Raw genomic sequence first — 25,301 nt, forward strand, 5'->3', positions numbered from 1 at the left:
TGCACATCACCGCTGCTTCGATCGCTCCTCTGCTCGTGTGTGTGTGTGTGACTGTGTAGCGGTGCGGTGATGCTCCGTTCAAAGTGCTCCTGGCGCCCGCCTAAAAGGTTTCTCTGCGTCTCGTCCAGACCCTTCCCCCCTTTCTCCTCCCTTCGTTCTGTCGCCATACGTACGGCTGCCTGCAGATACGCGTCTACATGTGTATACACTCCGACTCGTCTACCATCTCTCTCTCTCTCTCTCTCTCTCTCGGCGAGTGTGTGCACACCGCCTCGGATCAGCTGCACCTGCCGCTGTCGCATGCACACACACACACACACACACACACAGACTCCCATAAAAATCGTAGCTTGCCTCTGTTCATTGCCGTGCGCGCGCGCCCCTTTCGGATTTGATTGCCTTCCGTGTCTTTCACGCAGTGCTTGACCCTCACAGCACATCACGACGAGCCGTCCCCTTCCCCTTCCTTTCCCGCCCTGCGCGTTGCATCATCGTTAACGCTTCGCGGCTCGCAGTCTTTTCCGAACCCCCTCCCCCCGCTCATCTGTGAGCCTGTGCGCGCGCACCCAGCCGTCGGGTGCTGCCCCTCTCTCGGTGGTCACCGTCGTCGTCCCCCCCCCTCCCCTCCCCTCCCCTCCCCGATGTGCGGTATCTTGGGCTACGCCAACAGTAACGTGCCGCGCACGGTGGAGCAGATCTTGAGCATTCTGCTCTGCTGCATCCAAAAAGTAGAGTACCGCGGCTACGACAGCGCAGGCCTCGCCATCGACGCAAACATCGGCAGCGACAAGGAGGACGGCACCGCCGCCAGTGCGCCGACGCTGCGCCCTTGTGTGGTGCGCAGCGTCGGCAACGTTAACCAGCTCCGCGAGAAGGTGTTCAGCGAGGCGGTTGCCGCGACGCTGCCACCGATGGACGCGACGACGAGCCACCACGTCGGCATTGTGCACACGCGGTGGGCCACGCACGGTGGTGTATGCGACCGCAACTGCCACCCACAGCAGAGCAACAACGGCGAGTTCACCATTGTGCACAATGGCATCGTCACGAACTACTCCGCGCTGAAGGAGCTTCTCAAGGGGGAGGGGTACGTCTTCTACTCCGACACCGACACAGAGGTCATCAGCGTCCTCTCCGAGTACCTGTACACGCGCAAGGGCATCCACAACTTCGCCGACCTGCTGCTGGAGGTGTCACGCATGGTAGAGGGCAGCTACGCGTTGCTTGTCAAGAGCGTCTACTTTCCTGGTCAGGTGGCGGCGAGCCGCCAGGGGTCGCCACTGATGCTCGGCATCCGGCGGACAGATGATCGCGGCTGCGTGATGCAGCTACAGACGCACGACTTGACCGACCTATCGGGGCCCCTCGAGGTCTTCTTCTCCTCCGACTCGAATGCGTTCGCCGAGTACACGCGCGACGTTGTGTACCTCGAGGACAGCGACATTGTTCACTACTGCGACGGCGCACTGCGCTTCTACAACGCAGCGGAGCGCCAGAGGTCAATCATCAAGCGCGAGGTGCAGCACCTGCAGACGAAGCTGGAGAACCTGTCTAAGGGCAACTACGCGCACTTCATGCTAAAGGAGATCTACGAGCAGGCAGAGTCCGTCATCAGCACCATGCACGGCCGCGTCGACTTCAGCAGCGGGACAGTGCAGCTCAGCGGCTTCACCCAGCAGAACATCCGCGTCATTCTCACCAGTCGCCGCATCCTTTTCATCGCTTGCGGCTCCTCGCTCAACAGCTGCATCGCTGTGCGGCCGCTCTTCGAGGAGCTCGTGCCGCTGCCGATCTCCGTCGAGAATGCCTCCGACTTCATTGACCGCAGGCCGCAGGTCCAGCGGAACGACACGTGCTTCTTCATCTCGCAGTCTGGCGAGACCGCTGACACGCTCATGGCGCTGAAGCTGTGTAGTGAGGCTGGCGCGATGTGCGTCGGCATCACGAATGTCGTTGAATCCAGCATCAGCCGACTGACGCACTGCGGCATCCATCTGAAGGCTGGCGTCGAGGTCGGTGTGGCGTCAACAAAGGCATACACGTCACAGGTGATCGTGATGACGCTGGTGGCGCTCTTGCTCAGCAGCGACTCGGTGCGGCTGCAGGAGCGCCGCAACGAGATCTTGCGCGGTCTGTCCGAGGTGTCAGCAAGGATAGCCGAGGTGCTTAGGATCACACACGACCCCGTGAAGGCGCTGGCGGCGCGCCTGAAGGAGAGCCGCTCTATTATTGTGCTCGGCCGCGGCTACGACCTGGCTACCGCGATGGAGGCTGCGCTGAAGGTGAAGGAGCTGAGCTACGTTCACACGGAAGGCATCCACAGCGGCGAGCTCAAGCATGGGCCGCTCGCGCTGATTGATGAGACGGTGCCTGTGCTGGCGATGTGCACCAGCGACAAGCACTTCGACTTGAGCAAGGCAGCGGTGCAGCAGGTAAACGCTCGCAACGGCGCCGTCGTCGTCTTTGCGACCGAGGTAGACGCTGAGCTGAAGGCGGCCGCGAGCGAGATCGTCCTCGTTCCAAAGACGGTGGACTGCCTTCAGTGTGTCGTGAACGTTATTCCGTTTCAGTTGCTCGCCTACTACATGGCGCTGCTGCACGGCAATAACGTGGACTGCCCGCGCAACCTGGCCAAGAGCGTCACCGTGCAGTAGTACCGCATGCACGCTTGTACGCGTGTGTGTGTGTGTGTGGACGTGCCGAGTACTGAGGCTACGGGGATACGGCGCGAGGCTGTCGCTTGCGCTGCTTTTCGTTCACTCTGGCACACTGCATGTGCGTGTGTGTGTGTGTGTCCGTGCGCATTGCCACACCTCCTCTTCCGCCCCACTGCCTCCCCTCTCATCTTCTCTCCTCCCCTCCTCTCCCCTCCGCGGCACCGGCAGCTCCTTCGCGCCTGTCGGCTCTGTTTCGAGTGCCGTCTTTGTCGTCGTGTGCTGACGCTGATGTGTATCATTTCTTGGCCACCCCCTCCCTCTTCCGCCCTTCCATACGCGTTTGTCTGTGCGCTTGCCGCGGCCTGTTCCGTGCCCCTACCCCCTCCTTTTCTCCTCCCCCCCTCTCTTCTCGTCCCGCCGCCGCCCCCGCCTACAACAACACCCCCCACCCCCCACACTCACCTCCCAAGAGAAGGATGCGATGCGTTGTGCGGGCGCGTGCGTTGAGGCGGATGGGCCGATACGCGTGCGCGTGTTTTTGAGTGAAACCGAAGACGCGAGTGAAGGAAGAGTGCGAGCCGCGAACGGCATGCGTGCGCGTGAAGGGGACGCGCGGTGCGCGTGGCGTGGAAGGATCTGTGGCTGGCTGCCTGTCTGCTCGTCTTCCTCATCCTCTGCGCGTGCGGGTGTCTCTGCTGCCTGCTCTCGGTGCTTCGCTTCTCCACTGCTCCGATGTCTTTCCTTTAGTGTGTGTGTGTGTTATTTGGCTCTCTGCCCGCACATGTGGCCACGACGGAGATTCGTGTGGTGGTGTTAGGGGGGTGGGTGCTCTCGAAACGCTGTTTGATGCTCACTTACACGCATGTATGTGTGTGTGTGTGTTGCGTCGGCTGTGTCGGCTACCACCACCACCACTCTCCCCCTCCCCCTTTCCCTCTCCGTTGCCTGCGCTCCTCACTTCAGGGATGTTTTCTCGGCAGGGGGTGGGGGCGCGACCCTTCGCGTGTGCGTACGAGTCGAGTGTGCAAGGCAACCAAACTAAGAAGACCAGGGGTGGCATCCGTCTCCCCCGCCGAGCAGACGCGGCTGCTGGCACCCACCAACACGCAAACACAAGCACAAGAGGTCCGCGCACGTCATGCCGATGTAGTTGTATCTGTGCATGTCGCCTGGCCACCCGCTTTCCGTTCCCATGAAGGGCTGCTGTAGCTCCTCGCAGCACCCTCTCCCCGGCCTCCGTGTCGCGTGTTGCCATCCAACCGAATCTCCTCTCCTCTCCTCTCCTCTGTCTGCCCACCGCACACCACTGCATTGTGCAGAACGTTAGCAGCCCGCGCCACTCCCCGCCACCCGCCTCTCTACGCCTTTGCAGCGCCGTTCGCCGCTCGCTTTCAGTTTTCTCCTCCTCCTTTAGTTGACAAGAACGATCGATCGATCGATCGACCGATCGACCGATCGAGAGAGAGAGAGAGAGCAGGGTGGGGGAGGCTCAGGAGAGAACAGCACGAGACGCGCAGCAGACCTCGGCCTTTGCATGCGCCGGGGAGTGGGGCGCCGACACATCCAGCAGCCGCACCCCGCCCCAATCGCTAGCGTAGCCATGAAACTCTTCGGCAGCTCCCTCTTCGATTCGGACAAGACCTACCGGCCGAAGAAGAAGCACAAGGAGGGAACGGAGCGCTACCGCCTGCACAACTTTGCACGCTCGCTCGTCAAGTCTGGCGACCTGCGGCAGGCGGTGCAGCTGCCCCCTGGCGTCGACAGCAACAACTGGCTTTCGGTGCACACCGTTGATTTTTACAACATCACCAATGTCATATACGGTTCGCTGACGGACTACTGCAGCGACATGAGCTGCCCCGTGATGTCCTCCGGGCCGCGGTACGAGTACCTGTGGCGCAACCCGCCCGAGTACCCCAAGGCGACGAGGGTGTCGGCGCCACAGTACCTCGACCTGCTCATGAAGTGGATCGAGCGGCAGATCAACGACGAGCGTATTTTTCCGTCGGAGGACTACAACCCGTACCCAGCCGACTTCAAGAGCTACGTAAAGAACATATTCCGCCGCATGTTCCGCGTCTACGCGCACATATACTACTCGCACTTCACGAAGATTGCGGAGCTTCAGGAGGAGGCGCACATGAACACCGCCTTCAAGCACTTTATGTACTTCGCGTGGGAGTTCGACCTCATCCCACGTGAGGAGCTGACGCCGCTGCAGGAATTGTTGAAAAACCTCATGGGCGACTACGCGAAGGAGCGGCTAGAGTGAGCATCGAGCGTTGGACGCACATTGGGGGCAATGAAAACCTTCCTGGCCTCCCACCCTCCCCCCTCTCGCTTGCTCACGGTGTGTGTGTGTGTGTATCTGGGGAGGTGACCTCTTATCGAGTGCACGACGTGCAGAGAGGTGGCGGCGGCCGTCTCCGGTTTCGGTGCTGGCATGTTATGCCGTACCCGTATTCTCTCGCCTCCTCTGCACTCGTTTGGCTCTGTTGCTCTAGCAGCCGCGGCGAGCGGGGAGAGAGCGGGGATGATGGTGGTGGGGGCGGTGGGCGGCAAGCGCAGCAAGACTTGGTGACGCGTGCATCTGCGCTTGTCGTTGAGGACCCTGCCGGCAGGCCGGCATGCACGTTTTCCGTCACGTCCTCCTACCCAAGTCGTCTCTGTTCCGCTTCGCCAATGCCTCCGCTTATGTCGACACCGGACCTCTGGCCGACGCTTGCCACTCGCCATCTCCACCTCTCCCGTCGTATGTGGGCCTGCTGATAAAGCGTGCGCCGCCACGTCTTCGTGCCTTTGCCCGCATCCGCAACACACACACACACACACACACACACACACACACACACGCACACACGCACACACACGCACACACAACGCGCATGCTGCCGCTCTTTCACTTGCGCAGTATTTTTCGTGTCTGTTGTCGCCGACGCGGCTATCGATGCTTTCTCTTCCTGCGCGCGTGCGGCTCTTTGGTGCTTGTTTTATATCGTCGCTAGCGTGCGTTGTCAGGGGCAAAGAAAGAGAGAGAGAGGGATGAGGGGGGGGGGGGCGGATGTCGAGGACGCGTGTGCGTCGCAGTGTTGCAGGGCATACGTTTGTGCACCGGCGTCACGGCCGGCCTATGGCGACACTTGCACGCACGACTCCGCTTCACTGTCGCGGTAACGCAGACGTGATTCGCCTTGTCGTGTATTTCTCGTAGACATCCGCAAACTGTGATGGTCCCCACTCGCATATCCACCTCTTCTCGCACAGGCCTCGCTCCGTGCTCAGCCGCCGGTACACGTCCGCTCCTGTCTCACCTCCCCTCACTCCCCCTCCTCCAACTTCCGTCTCTCTCATGCCCGCCACTCAGCCCTCCGTCTCCTCTTCGCCTGTTTTACCGACATCACCGCATCACCTTCGCACACGCCTTCATAACTCCAGCTTCCGCCATCACGAACGAAGCCTTGCGCTGATCGCGACGCATAATGCAGCGGGCCGACAACGGCGCGCAGCTCCAGATGCTTCTGCGCGTCAACGAATACGTGCAGGAGCAGCGACAGACGTACATGACACTGTCGTTAGGCGAGCAGCGTCGACGTGGTCCGCTCCTGTTAGAAGACTTGCTGACCATGGTGATGCACAACCTCCTTCTGGAGCCAGAGAACAGTGAAGGCGACGACGACGGTGGTGTGCAACGACCAAGGGCGCGTGCGGGGATGGCCAGCGGGGCCCGTACCATGGAGGTGCTCGCTTCGTCGACGAACTCGTTGCCCTTCGCTCTCCGCGACGTTCCTGCCCTTGCCAACGTGGCGGCGCTGCAGCTTCGGCTAACATCCACTGTCATGGCAGCCATCAGCACTCGAGCCATCGTAACGGTTCACGAGCTGGAGGAGTGGGTCTGCGCTCAGGAGGGCGTGGAGCACTTCGCCGAGCTCGGGCTCGGTGTCGGCTTGCAGGTGTTGCCGGTTGTGCAGGAATACTTTCAGCTGCGCGCGAACTCCGTCGTGTTCCCAGTGCGGGCTCGGGACGTGATCGCGTTTCTGCTGAGCGATACCACGGCGAGGGACATGTTGCTCTACGGCGGCGGCGACACCCGCGACTTGCTATACCGCTTCGCCGCCTTCTATGAGCGTCACGTACTCCGCAACGCCTCGCCGTCGTCCGCCCCTGCAGCAGTGCGTGGACAGGGCCGATTGCTGAACGTGCGCCAGCTCGGCATTCACGTGCAGGACTACACCGCGCTGCTCGCGGCGCTGACGCAGGAGCTGGCGAGTGCACACCAGCTTGAGCAGCAGCAGTACCAGCGGTGGATAGAGAGCTGCGCCACCGCAGAGACAGAGGTCACCCAAACCGCCAGCACTCGCGACTCGGCGGGTGTGGCGGTTGCGAAGGATAGTGCCGCTGGTGAAGATGCACTTGTGAGAGCCGCGTCTTTCGAGGTGGCGGCTCGGCGGGAGCGGAACCGGGCACTATACGAGCGTGTATTGCACTCCTTTGACTCCGCCTGCGCGCACGCGGAGCTTGTCGAGGGCATGCGACGCACACACGAGAAGGTGCTCTGCGCCAGTCTCGGTAGTGACGCCGATGCTGTGCCGCGCGTGAGGCCTGCCGGCGCCCGCGCCATGCAATTTGCCGTCACCCTCACTGAGGCGGAGGCGCGCACCTACAGTCTCCCTCTGTCGCTGTGGCGCACAGCGCCTCTGGACGATGAAGCATGCAGCTTACTGGCGGGCGGCAATGGATGGGGAGGAGGGGTTGAGCTGCGCTTCCACGTGGGTGCGTTGACCGAGCCGGAGGTGAGCCGGGCAGCGCAAGGACCCGCACAAGGCAGCAGCGCGTCGACAACCCCGCGGGCAGCCCCTCTGGACTCTCAGTGGACCGCGAGCGCCGCGAAGGGTGAGAAACAGGCTCCTGGCCAACGCATCTCCAATGACAATATCAGTGGGGTGCTGCCGCCGCCATCATCGGCGATGCGTCGGCGACGCGGCACTGTTGTCTCCGACATACCGTCTGCAATCTCTACGGGGGCACCTATCGCTGCTGCTGGTGCTGCGGCGACGACGGAGACGTGGCGGGTGACCTCACCAGACGCTGCGCCTGCTCTCGTCGGCGCCGCCTCCACAGTGCCAGCTGTAACGGCAGCATCAGCCATTCCACTGCTCTCCTCGCTGCTGGCACCGGCTGGATCGCTCGGCCTGGCTGTTACGAGCAGCGTCACCACCGTCGACGCACCGCCGAGTGTGTCTCCGCGAAGCGCTGACACCGCTGTCGAGCGCGCGCCAAGCGTGGAGGGCAAGCCATCAGCTGCCGATGTGGTTGGAAGCTCTGTGGAGACGCCCACCGAACCCAAGACAGCACTGGAGAAGCTTGGCGACCTGCTGAGGCAGCACCGACGGTGGAGTGCAGCGACGAAGCGACGAGACGCACCTGCAAGCGAGCAGCCGACGGTCCTGAGCACAGGCGATACGTGGCTGGACCTTGCCGTGTCGGCGTTCGAGACCTTCGCGGTGGGCGACGTGGTTCCCGTGAAGCTGCTGTACGAGGCATGGGCGATGTGCGCGGACTGTCGAGGTCCGGCCCAACCACCACCGTCGCCGCACTCGGCCGAGGCACACGGCGCCACTTCAGGCCACTTTACACATCGTCGCTGCATACCTCTCTTCCACCCCTTCGTCACCTCGGTCGACCGCAGCAGCGCCGGGTCGCTCAGCCCGCTCGCGTTGCTGCGGCGGCAACTTGGAGCAGGTGACACCGGCGGCGCGCCGCCGGCCGCTGCCTCAACCCCCGATGCCGAGGACGGAGCGACCGGAGAGAGAAAGGAAATCGTGCACATGGCAACGCCGGTGGAGGTGTGCTGGCTGTCATGGTGGGGCCCAGCGCCGCCTGACGGGCGCCCTTCACGCGAAGCGGCGATCCTCACCTGCGCCTGCTTAGAGCGCCATTACCCCTCATATCTGCAAGACGTCTTTTGCGGCCAGCTCCGTGTGCGTGCAAGGCCCACCGTCGCGGCGTGGTGCACGGCAGCAGTCGCGTGCGCGCGTCGGCTGTGCCCGCTTTCGGCGCTGACGCCGTCGTTCGCGGACGCGTACGTGGCGTCGTTTGCGTGCTGCGTGGACGCGGATGTCGCAGCGTGGGTGGCAGAGGTGCACCAGGAGGGGACGCCGACGACGGCGCCGACGCCCGGGTCCGACTCTGTCGAGCTGCCCTTCCTCCAGCGACAGCAACGGACGGCGCAGGTGGCCCTTCGCAGGGTGCTGGCGAATCTGCAGGAGTCGCTGGCGGGGGCGTCGCCTTGGCGGGTCGGTCTGTTTCCGTGCAACCATGCCTGGTGCTGCGGCCTCGATGGGCTGCTCTACGCGACGCCTCAGTGGTGCGGCTACGGCGGGGTCCTGCTGACGGCGTCGTCGCCGTCTTTGCCGGCGCACACGTCGGTGGCGGCGTACCTTTCTCAAGGCGGCAGTGCCAACGGTGCTGGCGCCGCCCCTCCGCTGCGTGTTCTGAGCTTCAGAGCGCATGAGCCGTCGTGGGCAGTGTGCTCGGTGCTTCACTATCTTGGTATTCGCCCGCTCTCGCAGGTGGCAGAGACGCGCGTGAGCTTCCACACCACCGTCGCCACGGATGCCAGTGGCGTGCTGCATGACAAGATCGCCGCCATTGTGCCGTACGTGCAGGCCTTCTGCCGCGCCTCTCTCCCTCTGTGGTACGGTGTCGTGTACGTGTCGATGCGCGAGCGGCTCCGGCGGCTGCGAGTGGTGCTGACAGCTTCGGCGTCGCCGGTGCAGACGCTTCGCCTGCACATGAACGGACACGTGTACGCGCATGAGCGACAGCTTCGGCTGGGGTACGTTGCAGCGCACAATGTCGTCTACGGCGCCGCTGAGGCGACCTCGGTCCCGATGCTGGCCGAGGTGCTTCTGCCGCTGTTCATGCCGGTTGGAATGTCGGCAGAGGCCGACGTGCGACAGCTGCGTGACGTGATCCTTCGCCTCCTCGGCGCCCTGTCTTCGCTGGACAGCTCCGTCGAGTGGCGCGACGGTGCTGACACCTCGCCACAGCAGCAGCAGTGGCGGCGTGAGCAGATCGAGCACGTACTGCGGCCTGTCGCCATGCATTATGGCCTAACCCCCTTTACTGGCGTATCTAGCGCAGCACTCCCGCCCGCGTCCGGCGTGTCGGCCGGCGGGGTGGGCTCCGCACACGACAGCGATGCTCACGACGCTCAAGCAGAGGCTCCGTTCACTCTCTCGTCGCGCGCCTTCATACGCTATATGCCGAACTACCCCCCAGGCACCGACGCCATGCGGCAACCACGCGGGTCTCAGCAAGCCCACACGGGGCATCGAGGTGGAGAAGCATCAGGCACGCAGTCGCTGACTCAAGCAAGCGCGCAGGAGCTCGTGGGGCATGCGAGGCCCTTCTCGTCACGCACAGCTTCCATAGCCAGGGCCGGCGGCGGCCTCATGCAACGGCTCGGCGCGAACGGGCAGCTTTCCGTCACCCTCTCTCTCGGCGGCAGCACGGCGGTCGTGACGTCTACGGGTGCTTGGTCCAACTTCCCCATGGAGCTCGACCTGGACGCCGTCGTAGCTGCAAGCGTCGTGGTCGGGGCTATGGATGGCAGTGGTCGCGGTGGAAACGCGACTGCAGCAGCGTGCGACCATCAGGGAGACGGCGACGATGACAGCAGCTCGACGCCGGGTAGCGATGGTGACGTAGGCAGCAGTGCCGCTGTTGGAGGCGGCGAGGAAGAGGAGCAAGATTCCTTCCTCACGTTCCAGTACCATCGCCGGAGCGGCACCGCCTCCAGCGCGCTTCGAGGCAGCGGAGGCGGTGCCGAGTCCCGTAAACGGTTGCGCGCCGGTAATAGCCACGCTGCTGGGCACGTGAGAGGACGACTCCGCGACGACCCTGCCGGGCGTGATGTGCGCGCTGCCGGGATGTGGCTTCGACCGCCTGCTGCGTCTGCCATGACCGGCACGGGTGGCGACACCCCCGAGTACGCGGTCGCTGCAGAGCGCTACGTCTACGAACTACTTCGAGAGGAGTACGCCAAGCAAGTGTATCAGGACGGTGTGCGCGTTATTTGGATGAATGAGAGCTGCGAGGCCGGCTCGCCCTTCGACATTCTCGTCATCAAGCCGCGACGGCTGAGCAGCATCAGCAGCGGCAACGCTAAGGTGAGCTGTAGCAGCTCCGTCGACAACAGCCGCTGGGACGTGGTGCAGTACGTGGAGGTGAAGTCCACCTGCACCGCCAATCGGGAAGACTTCGAGATGTCCATGTCAGAGCTTCTCTTCGCCGCGCGCTTCGGCGCCGCCTACTGCGTCTACCGTGTCTTCGGCGCCTCGACGGACGCGCTGCATCGAATGAGGCATCGTGTCTACACTGACATTGTGCAGCTGTGGCATAGGGCGCGGCTGACCATTACCTCCGACATCCGTGTCACGCCGTCGACATGACGACGCACGATCACCACGTCGCTCCGCGCTTCGCTTCACCGCTTGCTTCTCTCGGGCCTTCTCGGACTTCTCTCCCCCTTCCAACGCACGCTCGAGCGTGTTTCTTGTCGTGGATAACTCGTATAAACGCATCGCACTGACACGTGCGATGATCAGCAACGCCAAGAAAGGAATGCCAAGGCAAGGTGCTGCGGTTGCGGTGCAAGCGACGAGCATGCACACACACGCGCACGCACACACACACACACACTCTCTCTGAAGAATGAAGCAGTGTGTGTGTGTGTGTGTGTGTAGTGCGAAGGCTTTTATCCGCGGCTGCTTCTCCATCCTCTCCTTCAGCGAACCCTCCCCTCCTCACCGATCTCCGTAGCGCATGATAACCCACTCCTGCAAGTCTCTTGATGTGTGCGCGCATGTGCACACAATACCGGGCGGTGTCGCTGTCTCTTGGCCACCTTCCCAGCCTCGTCACTGATTCTCCCCCTCCTCGTCCACCACAGGTCACCGCCTTCCTCTTGTCGTCTGCGTGGTGACAGCAGGCCCACCATCACGTCCAGACGCGCGTGTCAATCAGCGCCGCCTCTGCTGCACTCCCGCTGTCTCTTTTGTCGCTATTGGGGGGGGGAGGGGGGCAGCACCCTGAGCTCCTCCGCTGGCACACACCATCTAACTCGTTCACCTCCACGAGCGTGTTCCCTCTCCTTCGCCTGTGTGTATCTCCCTCTCTTTCTCGCTGCGCGCGCGCCTGGGCCTCTGCGAGCAGTGCGCGTGTGTGCATGTGAGAGGGAGTGAGAGAGGGATCACGTACGCCGCCACGCACACGCACACATGCGCGCGCACACGCATCTCTCTCTCTGTTTATCTCACTGTCGATCTACGTTTGCGTGCCTCGAACCCCCTTCCTCACCTCCTTCCTCACCCCCTCACCCCCTCACCCCCTCCCCCTCCTTCCTCCTGCTCTCCCTCTGTTTGTGTACGTGAGTGTGTGTGCGTATCTCTCTTGAACGCCCTGTCACATGGTGTGCGTCTCGGCTCTCACACACACACACACGCACGCAGCGCGCACGGGTTCTTCATTATCTATCCACTATCAGCTCCCACCGCACGAGAGGCGGTCCAGTTCCACAGAGCGCTCACGTTTCCGCCGACGTACACCAATATGGGGTGCAAGAACTCGTCTCACACGATGTCTGGCAGCAGTTCCGTGGCAGGCACCGCTCCTGGTGCCATCGAGGACGCTGGGAGCTCCTCACCAGTCTTCGGCTCCGGCGTTCATGTCGGTCGCTCCGGTAACGCGGACCTCTCGGGGCGCGACCTAGATGTGCTCGGGCCGCAGATGGTGCACATGATCAATGAAGACGAGCTACATCGCACTGCAACATCGCTAAGACTATCAAACAACAGACTGTATGCGCTGGCCAAGGAACTGCCACTGCTGTCGAACCTGCGTGAGCTGGATATCGACCACAACCGGTTCCAGCGCTTCCCCGAGGTACTGGTGCGGCTGCCGCGTCTGTGGCGCATCAACGCCAGCTTCAACCCCATCGACAGTGTACGCGGATTCGACGTGTTGCCGCGTCTCCTCTCGCTGCGCTCGCTGACGGTGCGGGATTGCAGCCTGAAGGAGATCCCTATGGCGGTGATCCAGTGCGAAGTTCTGGAGGAACTCGACGTGGGCAACAACCCGGAGATCAAGATCACCGGCGTTGCCTTGCATCGGCTCAAGCGGCTGCAGAAGCTTGGTGTGGCGAACTGCAACCTCGGTGGGCGCACCCTGCCCAACGCGATCAAGCGCATGAGGCTGACATCGCTCGACATCTCCGGCAACGCCTTCACCTTCGCCGACCCGAACTTCTTCGGAAGGAGTATGCCGCACTCGCTGACAGAGCTGCACCTCGTCGGCATGAATCTCACGGCGCCGCCGGCGGTGGTGGCGCTTCTGAAGAAGCTTAACTTCCTCGACCTCGCTGAGAACCCCATCGAGACGCTCGACGTCCTCGCCGGCCGCGTGGTGAAGCGGCTGCATCACGTGGCTAGCAACGGCACGGTGGCCACCGCCGGCACAAACGGCTTCTCCGATGCGCCAGCGGAAGAGGAGGACGACGACTTCGAGGGGGACGAGACGGCCACCCACGCCTCCGGCGGCGTCGCCAGCGCCGCGACGAGCCACGTCAGCCTCAGCAAGGCGAGCAGGGAGGGGATCGTATCGCACGTGACGCAGCCGATTCCGCTGAAGCGGCTCTCGCTGCGCGCGTGCAACTTTCGAATGGTGCCCAAGTACTTCCACAAGCTGGACCAACTCGAAGAGCTCGACCTCTCCGATAACGCAAACCTCGACGACCCGAACATGACACTCTTCTCGCTGCAGAGTTTGGTGACGCTGAACATTGTTGGCTGCCCCTTCGCCGAGGACCCGTCGCAGTCGCGGAACGAGTGGTTCGATATTGGCAAGCTGCGCAACTTGCGCAGTATTCAATGGGAGGTGTGGAAGAGTGACCACAACATGAGCCCCTATCGCACCAAGATCCCGATCGAGCTGTGCGCGCTGCGACTGCGCACGCTGAACGAAGTGCAGCTACGCCGCAACCTCTTCACCGGCGACATTATTGAGACGGTCATCAATCTCTTGTCTGACGGCTACTTCAAGGTGGATCTGTCCGTGGACGAGATGATCCTGCACAGCCACGTCGCCGCCGTCAAGGCCTTCACCGAGGGCGAGCGCTTCTTCTTCCCCAAGACGATCACCGAAGTGCCGAACCTTGAGTGCGGCATCGACCCAGCCTCGCTCGGGCAGGTGCACCTCAAGATCGCCCTCAGCCGCTACATCTTCTTCCTAGCCATACAGGCGGCCAACTACGACGCCGTCATCATCCCGCCACTGGATGTCATGATCATCCATTACGCGCAGCTCACTGTCCACCCGCTCCAGTACCGCACCGACTGCGAGGCCGTGTGTGGGCGCATACTGGACTGCAACTATCGCACCTTCTTTGCGGAGCAGAAGAAGCACCAGGCAGAGGCGAAGAGTGTCGTGGATGCGTCGAGACGCATCTGGAATTTGATGGTGCGCTCCGCCCAGCGCGATCTCGCATGGCTGCGGTACGACTTCTGGGACAAGCGACTGCGCGCGTCGGCGGCCGATGGCGCCGCTGGAGCTGCGTTCTCTGGTGAGCATACAGCGATCCCGAAAACGTTGCCGCTGCTGGTCGGCAAGACGGCGGCCGAAGTGACGCAGGACTGGCAGGCGATGGTGTTCATCGACTCGGCGCACGACTTGGCCGGGGTGCTGGACCAGGCCATCACGTCGCACTTCTCTGAGAAGGGCGTGGAGGATTTCGGTGCGTCGATTCGGCAGTTTTACGAGGTAAACCGCTGCTTCCTGTGCCACGAGGACTCACTGTGGAAGGCAGACCTCGACTGGAACCGGTACGTGAAGTTCCTGACCCTCTACGCCTACCGGTGCGCCGTGCTGGAGGTCGATACGACCTACGTCGTGGAGCCGGTCGCGGACGAGGAAGGCAACCTTGTCGCGCCAGGCCGCACCACCTCGATGCTGGGCAAGCACTACGACTCCATGCACAACTTCAGCTTCGACGACTCGGGCAAGTACCTGCCGAAGCCACAAGACGGGGGGCCCTTTCTGCCCCCCGTCAACAGCGTGTGCGAGCACCAGGCCGAGTCTAGCGGTGTGCCGCAGACCCGCACCACCAGCGGCATCGTTCGTCCGTCCTTGTCTACGCTGCAGAAGGCCAGCAAGTCGAACAAGCGGCTGACGATGGTGCGCCGGCTGGAGGGCAACCCCGTGCCCACGATCGGTATCATCTTCATGCTCCACGCTCACCGCACCGCACACCTCAAGTATTATCAGTCCATGTCGCTGTTTGCCATCGAAAATGTTGATGTCGTGTGGGGCGCCGCGGGTTACAGCATCTTGAAGCAGACGCAGGGCGCATGGATGGCCCTGTATGACGAGGCGTACGTCAGCGAGAACAAGGTGATGCCATTCGGCTACCTCGTGCAGAATGGCGTGCTGATGCCGACTTCAGACCCGTGCAATGCCGCGAACACATTGGCAGGGGACGGCTCTGCTACAGCGAAGAAGTGGGGCGGTACATCGCAGCAGAAGCATCGGTACGCCTACGAGGCGGACGTGGTGCCGCGCAGGTCGTGCATCAAGGCGCGCACACGCAGCGCGGACAACTCCGGCCGCCGGGTGACATTCTGCAGTGGTGACACGGAGTTCGGCGTCTTCTAGTCGGGGAGGGAGGGGAGCCGGGGAGCAGCGAGCGTGTCAGTGCACGGGTGAGTGTGCGTGAGTGCTGCCCTGCACATCACCATCATGTTCGTGGCCTCCTCCCACCCACCGCTCTCCGTCTCTCTTCCTTACTCTCTCTTGCTGTGCCTGTGCATGTGCATGTGCCCTTGTTCGTTCTTGTCGACATTGTTTCTACTTCGCTATTCTCTCTTGGTGGTGGTGGTGGGGTGCGTCCGGCTCGCCATCCTCCCCGCGCACTGCTCGACCGCCATCAACACCGCCACGTGTGCTCCGACATCCCTCTCACCCTCCGTTTCTCTACCCTTCTCTCTAGGCGTGTGCGCACGCGACGACGCTGACGAACGTTGCCCGGCTCCTCCTCCTCTTCGCGGGGCCGCCTAGCAGGCGGCAGGGACTTCCTCGCTTCGCTTCCTTGGCCGACCCGCTTGATGGCGACTACTTCCCCCCCCCCCACACACACACACACATATGAGTATCTGTCTGTGCCGCACACGTGCGGGCGTGCACCCTTCTCTTCTCCCCTTCTCGTCGTCTTCGTGTATATATATATATATATATACTCTCCCTCTCTCCATCTGTGACTGTGTGTGTGTGTGTGTGTCTTTGTCGTTGTCGTTGCGAAGCAGCCCGTGCATCACGCATCATCACCTTCTCCTCTGCTGATGTGTGAGTGGGGATGGTGCGTTTCTGGTGGACTTGGTGACGGTTGTCGGCGAAAGCCGACATGGACGTCGCCATGCCCCGTGGACTCTCTCCCCAGTCTTCTCCTCTCCTCGCATGCCCCTCCCTTCCTGCTTCGCACCTCGCCCCTGCCATCGCGCGCCCTTACCACTGTGACGCTCGCTTCTGAAATAGCTTTCCTGTGTGATGACTGTGTTGCGTGCGTGCCTGTGTGCATCACGTCCTCTGGCGTGCCTGCCAGAGAGGGCACGGTCAGTGCGGTCGGGAAGACACACGTGGGGAAGAGGTGGGGGGGGAGGAGGGGACGGCGGACAGCGAACACGACAGGCAGACAGAGGACACGTCTGTGAGCGGCTGGGCAGGAATCAAGCCAGTCGGCGAGGGAGCAGGTCCCCGAGGAGAGGAGAGGTGGTGGCGGTGGTCCTTGGGCAGGGGACAGCGCGTGGTGGAGCACACTGAGCAAGGAAAGGTTGGTGGGCGGATGCTCTGTAGCTGCACGCGCCTCCTCGTGATGCTCGCGTGTGAGCCATGGCGCGCCTGAGCGCAGGCCCGAAGAGGAGAGGAGCGAGATAGCGGCGACGCGTTGCAGTAAGCGATAATCGTAGCGTGCGCGTGCGTCTATCGGTGCACGAGTTGACGGAACTCTCTTTCTTGGTCGCATGATGGACTGATGTGAACATTGTAACAGGCGCTGCGTGGAATGAGTGAGCTTCCGCGTGTGCGTGCGTGCGTCGCTTTACCGAGCGGCGTGCAGTTGGAAAGGAAAAGATCGCGATGGCTGGCGCGCAAGCGGCCAGCAGCCCATGGGAAACGCGAGAGAGAGGGAGGGGAGGGGGGAGGGCCGGTGTGGCGGGGATGCGGGTCGCTTCTCTACCACACGTCACCCCGCGTGCCGTCGCCTTCCCTCCCCTCCGTCCGCCCTCCTCTCATCGCTGCGCTCCCTCACGCCCTTCGTGTCTCTTTCTCTATCGAACTCCTTATCACCTCAGCCTCGGCGGCAACAGCCGCAAGGCGGAGCACGTGCACCGCAGCTCTGCAAGGCCGCCTCCACGAGTGTCGTGTGTGGATGGCGAGCGGTGGGTGTCCACTTCTCCAGAGAGACCCCAATACGTCCAGGAGAGAGCGACCGTTTCTATCCGCGCCGGCGCGCACTGCCGCTCTCCGACCTCCTCCTCTCTCGCTCCGACCAAGAAGACACGCGGCAGCTGCTCTTGATGAATGACAGTTCCTCATCGCACACAACCCTCCTTCTCCACCCCTTTCCCTCTCCACTTGATGCCGACAACGCGAACAGAAAGGTGCGCCGATCTCCGATTACCGACGCACATGAGCATCGACCGGCGCGTAGCTGCACTTGCTTTCTCTTTCTTCGTTTTACCACCCCTTAGAATCTCTCCGTGACCTGCCGCTGCCGTGCTCGCACACGCGACCGCACGCGCCGTTGTCGGGCACAACTGTGTTTCCTGCATCTCTCTCTCTCTCTCCCTCTCTCTCGCTGTGTGTGCGTGTGTGCCTTCAAGGACTGTGTGCGCTCTGCCCGAACCCCCTTCCACTGCATCGGTCCCTCTTCCATCTGCCATTGTGCTTCTCCTCCGTTTTCCTAGCTCCACACGGGGTGCACGCAGGCGCAATGCGTAGCTCCGCGTCAGCGACTCCGTCGCGCCGCCCGAGGCGGCCCAACGCTGGCGCGTCCGTCTCGCCTTCTCGCACGTCGCTCTCGCGCGGCGCCTCGCCTGCCAAATCCGCGGCAGTGCTCTGCGAGAGGGGCGGCAGCGTGTCACCGTCCACGAAGAAGAGAGTCCGTCCAGGCATCGCCGATGATGCGGCGACGGTGCACAACGGGAGTGTTTCGGCGTCCCCCAACGCCGGCCACGCTACCGGCAGCACAGCGTCACCGTCCGTAACGGGGGTCTCACTCTCGCACTTCGCGCAGGACGGGAGGCGCCTTGAGCCGAACATATGCGAGACGACCTTCAGCTTCTACGGCCAGTACGAGCACATCACGGTGGCGCATCGCACGGCAACACTGTGGTGCGCCAACACCGCAACCGGCGCCATGGACCTCTACAGCTGCGTCACGGGCCAGTTTGTTACCTCGCTTCTCCCACTCCACGAAGAGGTGGTGGCGCGGCGGGCGGAGCTGTCGGAGCTGCCGCTGAATGTGCCGAGCGCCAAGGGCACCAACGGCAGCGCCAAGGGTGCCACGGGCGGGTTGCTTGGCTCGCACTGGGGCTCCACGGCACTCACCCCTCGCAGTCGTGGACTCGTTCCCACCGGAGGAGGGCGGCGGCTCTCGACGCTATCATCCACCAGCGCCACAGCCCATCACCATCACACGGCGTCTAACAGCCTCTCGGCATCCAGCCTTGCCTCCGCGTGGGCGCGCGTGCCTGAGGGCGACCTTCGCGCCACCGCCCTGTGCGCCACCGCCACGCACATGTGGGTCGGTTATACCAATGGCACCATCGCCGTGTACGACGCGCTTCTTCTCAAGCTCGTCACTTTCGGTCGGCTACACACCGACCGCATCGTGTCCATCGTCGCGCTCTTCAACGGCCAGACGGTGTCCGCCTCCACGGACGGCCTCTTGATCCTGTGGGATACGGAGCAAGGTGGCTTCGAGGCGGTAACACGGGTGACCGTGCTGCTGGACGCCGTCCGCGAAGGCGCGGGGGCGCTGTGTGCCATGACCTCCATTCCACCCGCCACACGCGTGTGTTGCGGGTTCGAGTCGGGTGTCGTCTATAACGTCCGTGTCGCGAGCCGGCCGCAGGAGCAGACCGCGCCGCAGTCAGTGCGTGGCCACCATGGGCGAGTGAACGACATGGCGGTCGTGCGTGATGTGCTTTTCACTGCCGCGGAGGACAACACCGTGTGCGCGTGGTACTGCGGTGGCGCAGCCGGCGCGCAGCGTCTCGACGGCGGCGACGGGGGCGGGTCCGTGCCGTCGAGCCTCTTCCTGAGGGCGGCCCACGATGCCAGCCGCGCACGCTTGGGGCCTCACAAGGGTGGCAGCGTAAGGATGCTGAAACGAATCCCCGTCAGGCCATGTGTGCGGTGCCTCCTGGCAGAGGAGCAGACGCGCAGCGTGTGGGTAGCGTACGCGGACGGTCTTGTGGAGCGCTGGAGCGCCAACCCAGATGACGACTACGGCGTGGAGGAGGTGGTGGAGAACGCGTTGGCAGCATCGCTGTCGGCCGGCAACGGCGGCGTGCGCGCTCTTCTCTCACTGAGTGTGACGCAGACGATGCAGTGGCTTGCTTTGTCCAGCAACGGCGTGAACAAGGTCTGGTATGGGCACAGGAACACCTTAGAGATCGACCTGGCGCACTCCATTTCGACGCTGGCGCAGGTGGTGGAGCAGGACACTGTGGACGCTGCGGCGTGGCGGGAGCGGGTGAACCTGCTGAAGCAGAAAGAATTGGAGCGAAAGGAGAAGTACGTGTGCATCCTGGAGCAGCTGAGCGAGCAGCGGGTGCTGCTGCGTCACTACGACATGTGGAAGCGCTCCGTTTTCTTCTTTGGTACGCGGCGTAGGCGAGTCGCGGCGATCGCCGACACGCTCGAGAAGAAGTCACGCCTGCAGCTGGTTCGACGTTTCTTTAACAAGTGGGGGTCTTTCTACGACGCCCAGCAGCGGCACATGCGCGTCTACGTGCTCTCCATGGCGCTCTCCCGCGCCACAGCGCAGCAGCAGCTGCAGGCCTACTTCCTCCGGTGGCAGTCGTACCTCGTCCATCGCCAGGTGCGTCGGAATGCGGTGAAAAGTGCGCAGGTGCTCGCGCGCATGGTGGACGCCGCGATCATGGGCTCATGCTTCCACCGCTGGCGTGCGGCGGCAGCGGCGACCACGCGACGGCAGCGCGGCCGCATCTCGGCCGAGCAGCTGGCGCTTCTCGCCCACAAGGCGCAGCGACAGGTGCTACAGCGGGTGCTGCGCCAGTGGGTGGCACACCACGACACGCAGAACGAGCTCCCGCGACAGGTGCTCACCGCTGCAGCGGAAGGGGCGCCTCGAGACGGGCTGCCGGTGCCTGAAACTTCAGCGCTGTCTCGTTTTGCTGGGCACTACGCTCGGCTGCAGCAGCAGCGCCGAGGACGCCACGTTTTTCAGGTGTGGCGGCGCTGGACAGCTTGGCGCGCTCGGCAGGCGTCGCTCGCGGCGGTAGCAGCCCTACGTGAGCAGCAGCTTCTCCACGAGGTCCGTCAGCGCTTCTTCTTCCGTTGGTGTCAGCGCGTGCACGCGCGGCGTGTGGACGAAAACACACAGCAGCTGAGGATGCTCGAGGTGGAGCTGCGCCGCGCTGAGGCCGAGCACGGCGACATCTTTGAAAAGCTGCAGCTGCAGCGGCAGCTGGACCTCGTCCTCGAGCGGCAGGCGGCGGAGGAGGCACGCTTGGCGCAGGTCAAGGAGCAGCTGGCCTCTGCCGAGCAGACCTGCTCTGACCTGCGTGCGCGTCAGCTGCAGCGAACCGCCGTTGGTAGCAACGGTGCGGCGCACGCCGGCTCGGGCGGCAGCAGCGTAAAGGCCTCAAGTGGAGCGGCAACAGGTGCCTCCGCTGCTGTGGAGCTGGCAGACGCGTCGCGGCGCTCATCTGTGGCACGATTTGCTGGCACCGACACGGATCTCTCGCTGTCGACCACCAGTGAGGGCCTGCCGCTTGCCCAGCAGCAGCAGCAACAGCAAGTGGTGCTGTCCGCCATGAGCCGCGGCCACATGGCATCGAATGCCGCATGGTACCGGTCGATGGTGGACCAGCAGCGCCTGTCGCCCATTGTGCTGTCGCACATGTCGACGGAGGAGGCCGTGCATCACGTCATGGGCCAGCTGAAGGGCAACGTCGTTAACCTCTACACCGATCTGGCACTCTTTCGGCAGGTCAAGGATCGCCGGCGCGCCGGCATATCGGCGGTTGGCATTCTGCTCGAAGCCTTTGGGGAGGTGAAGCTGCTCATCGTGACTACGGTGCGTGGCACGTCGGCGAACGCAGCATCGGCGGCGGCGGCGCGCATGGGCGGCAAGGCGACGCGGTGGCCGCTCAGCATGGAGGCGCTGGACTGCATTCCGGCGCACCACTGCGCCACCGTGCTGAGCGCCATCAAGACACTGGTCGTCGCGTACGATCTCCTGCAGCCCGAGGACATGATCAGTGTGCAGACGACCTGCGAGGAGGTGGTCGTCAACGCCGACTGGATCTTCCTGATCGCGCGCGCCTGCTACCTGCGACGGAAGCCCGTGCCGCCTGCGAACAATCGGCAGCTTATCTAGACGTGAAGCGTGGGCCGGTGTGTGTATGTGTGCATGTATGGGAGTGCGTCGGCCATCAACATGGCTCGCGTCTCTTCCTCCCTCCCTCCCCCCGCGCGCGCACACACACACACACAGACACACCTTACCCCCTCCTCATTTTGCTGTGAAACATCTTTAGAGGCGGAGTTCTGTCTCATTTCTCGTCTTCGATTTCTTGTGCGGCGCACTACTTCACGGTGCGTCGTTCGCGTGCTCGGCTGTTGCCATGTTGGGTGTATGGAGAGGGTACCAGAGGGAGAAGTGGTCGCATCTACAGGGTGTACGTGTGCGTGTGTGTGTATGGGTGTGCAGTAGCAGCGGCATCGCGTAGTGGACGACAGCGGAGTGATATCATGCGTAGATGGCTGGTCGCAAGCACCAGCACCTCTCGGGCTCATCTTCGCCCTTTCTCCTTCCGACCTCAGTGACCCGCTGTCACCTTACTCAAGCCGCTTCACGACAACCGACATCAGATTGCCCCACCCCTTCTCCCTCTCCCTCTCGCTCTCTCTTGCCTACCACCTCCCTTGCCGCCGCCGCTGCCGCCTCGTGTAAGAGGTGTGGGGTGGGCTGGGGTGAGGGGGGCCACAAAGCAGCGCAGCGGCGAAACGCCGAGTTAGTGGCGATGGAGCCAAGTGGCGCGGCATCGCTCCGCTCTTCCGCTTCTTCCTTGTGTTGCGCCACCTCCTCTCCCCTCCCGCTCGAATCGACGGCGGCCATCCTCCTCCGCTGAGCTCCAGCCCTGCCGCTGCGGTGCCGGCGGTGCGGGTCTCTTCTACTGGCTGCTTGACAGTGTCTTCAACCCATCTCTTCTCTCTGCTCTCCGTCCCCCACAGCGCCTCCTTCTCTCTGCTCCGGCTCTCCGTGTGCCGCTCACGAGCTTGGCGCCTGCGTGCATCGGCTGACGAGCGGCAGAGAGATGCACTACACCACCGTCCTCGCCGTTGCTGCACCACTGGCGGCCATTGCTCTGTGCGTGTGCGCCGGTATAAAGGATGGGGCGGCGCATTCACTTTTCCTTGCCGCAGCAACGTTCTGCAGCGGCTTCGTCATGTGGCTGCGCTCCCGCTACATCGCCGCCTTGTACCTTAACGAGCTTCAGGCACGGCGGCAGCACTTCACGGACTCCTTGCGTCGGCGATTCGGTGACGGCGGCACCGCCGCTGCGGTGCGAGAGGCTAGCGCTCAGCACGATGATGCCCGAGCTGCCGAGGCGTACGCCGCGCCCCCGCCTATGTCACGGCCGCCGCGGACAGTGGCGCGTGTCTCACCCGTGCTGCCAGCCTTCCTGGCGTGCTGCTTATTCTTGATAAGCATTCTTTCCACCATCTCCGCCGCCCTGCACGCCATTGCATACGTGCGAAGCCTCGATACGGAGCAGCCGTGACCCCGTGCGAGATAGAGGGGAGAGAAAGGGGGTCTTGCTGAGCTGACCGGGAACCCCGAGGGCGTGTGCAAGGTCGTGAGTGCGCACGCCCGCCTGCGTCTCTTCTTCGTTGAACCACAAGGAAACCAAGGAGGAGGGGGAGGGAACTGAGGCCGAAAGCCGACCCGCTCATCATTGTGTGTGTGTGTGTGTGTGTGTGTGTGTGCCACACCATTTCTCCTCGGTTTGGCTTCCCACCCGCGCCATGAAACGCACCGGCGTGGGTGAGAGGAGGTGGCGGTGGGACGACGCTGCACTGCTGCGGCAGCGCCGTTCTGCCTCTTGTCTTTCGTTCCTCGTACTGCTGCTCTCGCCTTTCCTTCTTCTCTCCCCTGCTGCTTAGCACCGCTCGCCGCCTGCGCAGCCTCCATCACGCGCGCGCGCATCGCCACCGAAGCGGTTGAAGTAACGAGTGCGAAGGCCGTTGCTGACGAGAGCTCTGCCCCCCTCCCCACACACGCACACTCGCTCTCTCCCTCCCTCCCTCCTGTGTTTACCTCGCATCAGCTCGGCGTCTTCCCTGCTGTCATAATGCCCCGGCTGCGTGCCGCTCGCGCCGCCTGGTATGCCGGCCAGGAGCTCGACACATACCTCCGTCAGCGCGCATGGCACTGGACAGTGAAGCGTAACTACGCTCTCGCGGCGGACTACTGCATTCGACTGCTGAACCGGCACCCGCAAGACACGCTGGGGCTCGTCCTCGGTGAGGTGGCGGGCCGGCACGCCAGCCAAGACATCTTTGTATCCAAGTGCGCGCAGGCACTGCAGGACAGCTGTCAGCGTAAGGGTGTGGCCAGCGTGACGGAGCTCGTGCAGGGCACCTTGGTGACGAGGGCGACCACCCCGCCCTCCTCGTCGACAACGGCGACTGCGAGCCTCACGCAACTCCCTTCCGCTAATGCCGTGCTGGCGCTGCAGGCCGATGAGGCTAAAAGGGAGGCGGACGCACGCGATACGGGAGCGCACACAGGCGGTCTCAAGGGCGAGTCTCTCTACGTGCACAACAGTGAACCGCCGGACTCCATCAACCAAGCGGTGCGGCGCTCTTGTCTGCGCAGTGCGACGCCGCCGCTGGCAGAGCTCCTGGAGCCGGTGCAGTCGACCTACGGGCGGGGACTTTATGCGACGCGGCACATCCAGCCACGAAGCAGCATCCTGTGCGAGTCACCGCTGCTCGTGCAGCGCTTCGATGGCACGAAGTGCGCGCACTGCCTCGCGCCACTGTCTGCCCGCCGCGTCAGCAGCATCACCGACACAGGCGCCAGCGACCCCCTCGCGTCTGGTGTGGCGTGCCCGCACTGTGAGCATGAAACCTACTGCTCCGAGGACTGTAGAGATGCGGCGTGGGAACAGTACCATATCTGCAGCTGCGCCTCCAGAAACCCTGAGCTAGCGCAGTGGACTGAAGGTATGCGCGAGCTGCTGCACCGCGGCGGCGCTGGAGCCGCATCAGTGGCGTCCGATCAAGCAGGCGTCGTGAACTCCGGCTCCGAGGCGCGCGCAGCACTGTCGTGCCTGACAGTGGCGAAGATATGTGCCATGGCAACCGTGCAGCAAGTGCACCCGCTGAGTCTGCCCGGGATCTCGTGTCTGCGCGGCACCGCTGACTACGAGCCAGCAACAGCCCTCAGCGAGATTGGCGCTCTCGCAGTCGCCCTGAGCGCGGCTCTACGCCAGCCGAACCTGTACATGGAGGAGGTACTGTCGCTCTTCGCACTGCTACGCATGAACGAGTTCTTCACAGGGAGCGGCGTCGTGCTCTACTCGGTGTTGAGCATGTTGAACCACAGCTGTGACCCGAACTGCGCCTTAGTGAGCGCGGCCAACTCGCCGGTGGTGGGCGCACACGGATCAAGAAGGCACAAGAGTGCCATGGAGAAGTACCTCGTCGCGCTGCGGCCGATCCGCGACGGCGAGCAGCTGTTCATCGACTACAATGCCGCCCTCACCACGAAGCTCGACTACGAGGAACGCAAGGCGCTCTGTGCGCAGCGGCACTTCGAGTGTTACTGTTCCCGCTGCATCCGCCGCGAATGATGGCGCGAAAGGGGAAGGTCAGCACCGCATGTGCGTGCTGCTGCGTGTCGTTGTGCACAGAGCGCTATGGTGGGGATGTCTTCACAGGACTAATCAGCCAACCTTGCCCCCGTAATGGGTGCGGCAATGATGTGCTTGCACTTGCGCTGACCCCTCCCCCGAGGGCACCGCCTCTTTCCTTATACCTATCCACGCAAGCGCAACGCTGCACCCGAGGGGAGCGCGATGGGGTAAGCGCCTGCACAGGCTGCCAAAGGAGTGACGTGTGCAGACACCCAACGGAAAATGACGACGACGAGCGCTTGGGATGCCAGCGGGGGAGAGGTGCGCAGGATGACGCCTGCTGTATCGCGCATGGGCATGGGGCAAGCGAGAGACAAGCACGCACGCACCGGCTTTCGCAAACGGGCGGGAGATGTGCTTCTCTCTCTCTCTCCCTCTCCCTCTCCCTCTCCCTTTCCGCGGTAGGAGAGGTGTCGCT

At 63.3% G+C, this 25,301-nt stretch overlaps 7 protein-coding genes across 7 annotated transcripts; all 7 read left to right on the plus strand.

Annotated features, from left to right (window-relative positions):
- Nucleotides 1-641: 641 nt before the first annotated feature.
- Nucleotides 642-2,654, plus strand: LMJF_06_0950 (putative glucosamine-fructose-6-phosphate aminotransferase; the record flags this gene model as incomplete). Its single annotated transcript, XM_001680814.1, has 1 exon — nucleotides 642-2,654. The coding sequence occupies one exon, from the start codon at nucleotides 642-644 to the stop codon at nucleotides 2,652-2,654; it is 2,013 nt and encodes a 670-aa protein (XP_001680866.1).
- Nucleotides 2,655-4,257: 1,603 nt separating this feature from the next.
- MOB1 (putative cell cycle associated protein MOB1) lies at nucleotides 4,258-4,929 on the plus strand (the record flags this gene model as incomplete). The annotated part of the gene is made up of 1 exon (XM_001680815.1): nucleotides 4,258-4,929. One exon carries the CDS (start codon nucleotides 4,258-4,260, stop codon nucleotides 4,927-4,929), a length of 672 nt encoding a protein of 223 aa, XP_001680867.1.
- Nucleotides 4,930-6,136: 1,207 nt separating this feature from the next.
- Nucleotides 6,137-11,110, plus strand: LMJF_06_0970 (conserved hypothetical protein; the record flags this gene model as incomplete). The annotated part of the gene is made up of 1 exon (XM_001680816.1): nucleotides 6,137-11,110. The coding sequence occupies one exon, from the start codon at nucleotides 6,137-6,139 to the stop codon at nucleotides 11,108-11,110; it is 4,974 nt and encodes a 1,657-aa protein (XP_001680868.1).
- A 1,159-nt stretch (nucleotides 11,111-12,269) lies between these two features.
- LMJF_06_0980 (conserved hypothetical protein) lies at nucleotides 12,270-15,365 on the plus strand (the record flags this gene model as incomplete). The annotated part of the gene is made up of 1 exon (XM_001680817.1): nucleotides 12,270-15,365. One exon carries the CDS (start codon nucleotides 12,270-12,272, stop codon nucleotides 15,363-15,365), a length of 3,096 nt encoding a protein of 1,031 aa, XP_001680869.1.
- Nucleotides 15,366-17,697: 2,332 nt separating this feature from the next.
- Nucleotides 17,698-21,336, plus strand: LMJF_06_0990 (conserved hypothetical protein; the record flags this gene model as incomplete). The annotated part of the gene is made up of 1 exon (XM_001680818.1): nucleotides 17,698-21,336. One exon carries the CDS (start codon nucleotides 17,698-17,700, stop codon nucleotides 21,334-21,336), a length of 3,639 nt encoding a protein of 1,212 aa, XP_001680870.1.
- Nucleotides 21,337-22,276: 940 nt separating this feature from the next.
- On the plus strand, nucleotides 22,277-22,744 carry LMJF_06_0995 (hypothetical protein; the record flags this gene model as incomplete). The annotated part of the gene is made up of 1 exon (XM_001680819.1): nucleotides 22,277-22,744. One exon carries the CDS (start codon nucleotides 22,277-22,279, stop codon nucleotides 22,742-22,744), a length of 468 nt encoding a protein of 155 aa, XP_001680871.1.
- A 570-nt stretch (nucleotides 22,745-23,314) lies between these two features.
- On the plus strand, nucleotides 23,315-24,820 carry LMJF_06_1000 (conserved hypothetical protein; the record flags this gene model as incomplete). Its single annotated transcript, XM_001680820.1, has 1 exon — nucleotides 23,315-24,820. One exon carries the CDS (start codon nucleotides 23,315-23,317, stop codon nucleotides 24,818-24,820), a length of 1,506 nt encoding a protein of 501 aa, XP_001680872.1.
- Nucleotides 24,821-25,301: the final 481 nt, after the last annotated feature.

This window comes from Leishmania major, chromosome 6 (assembly GCF_000002725.2).
Source record: "Leishmania major strain Friedlin complete genome, chromosome 6".
NCBI lineage: Eukaryota > Euglenozoa > Kinetoplastea > Trypanosomatida > Trypanosomatidae > Leishmania > Leishmania major.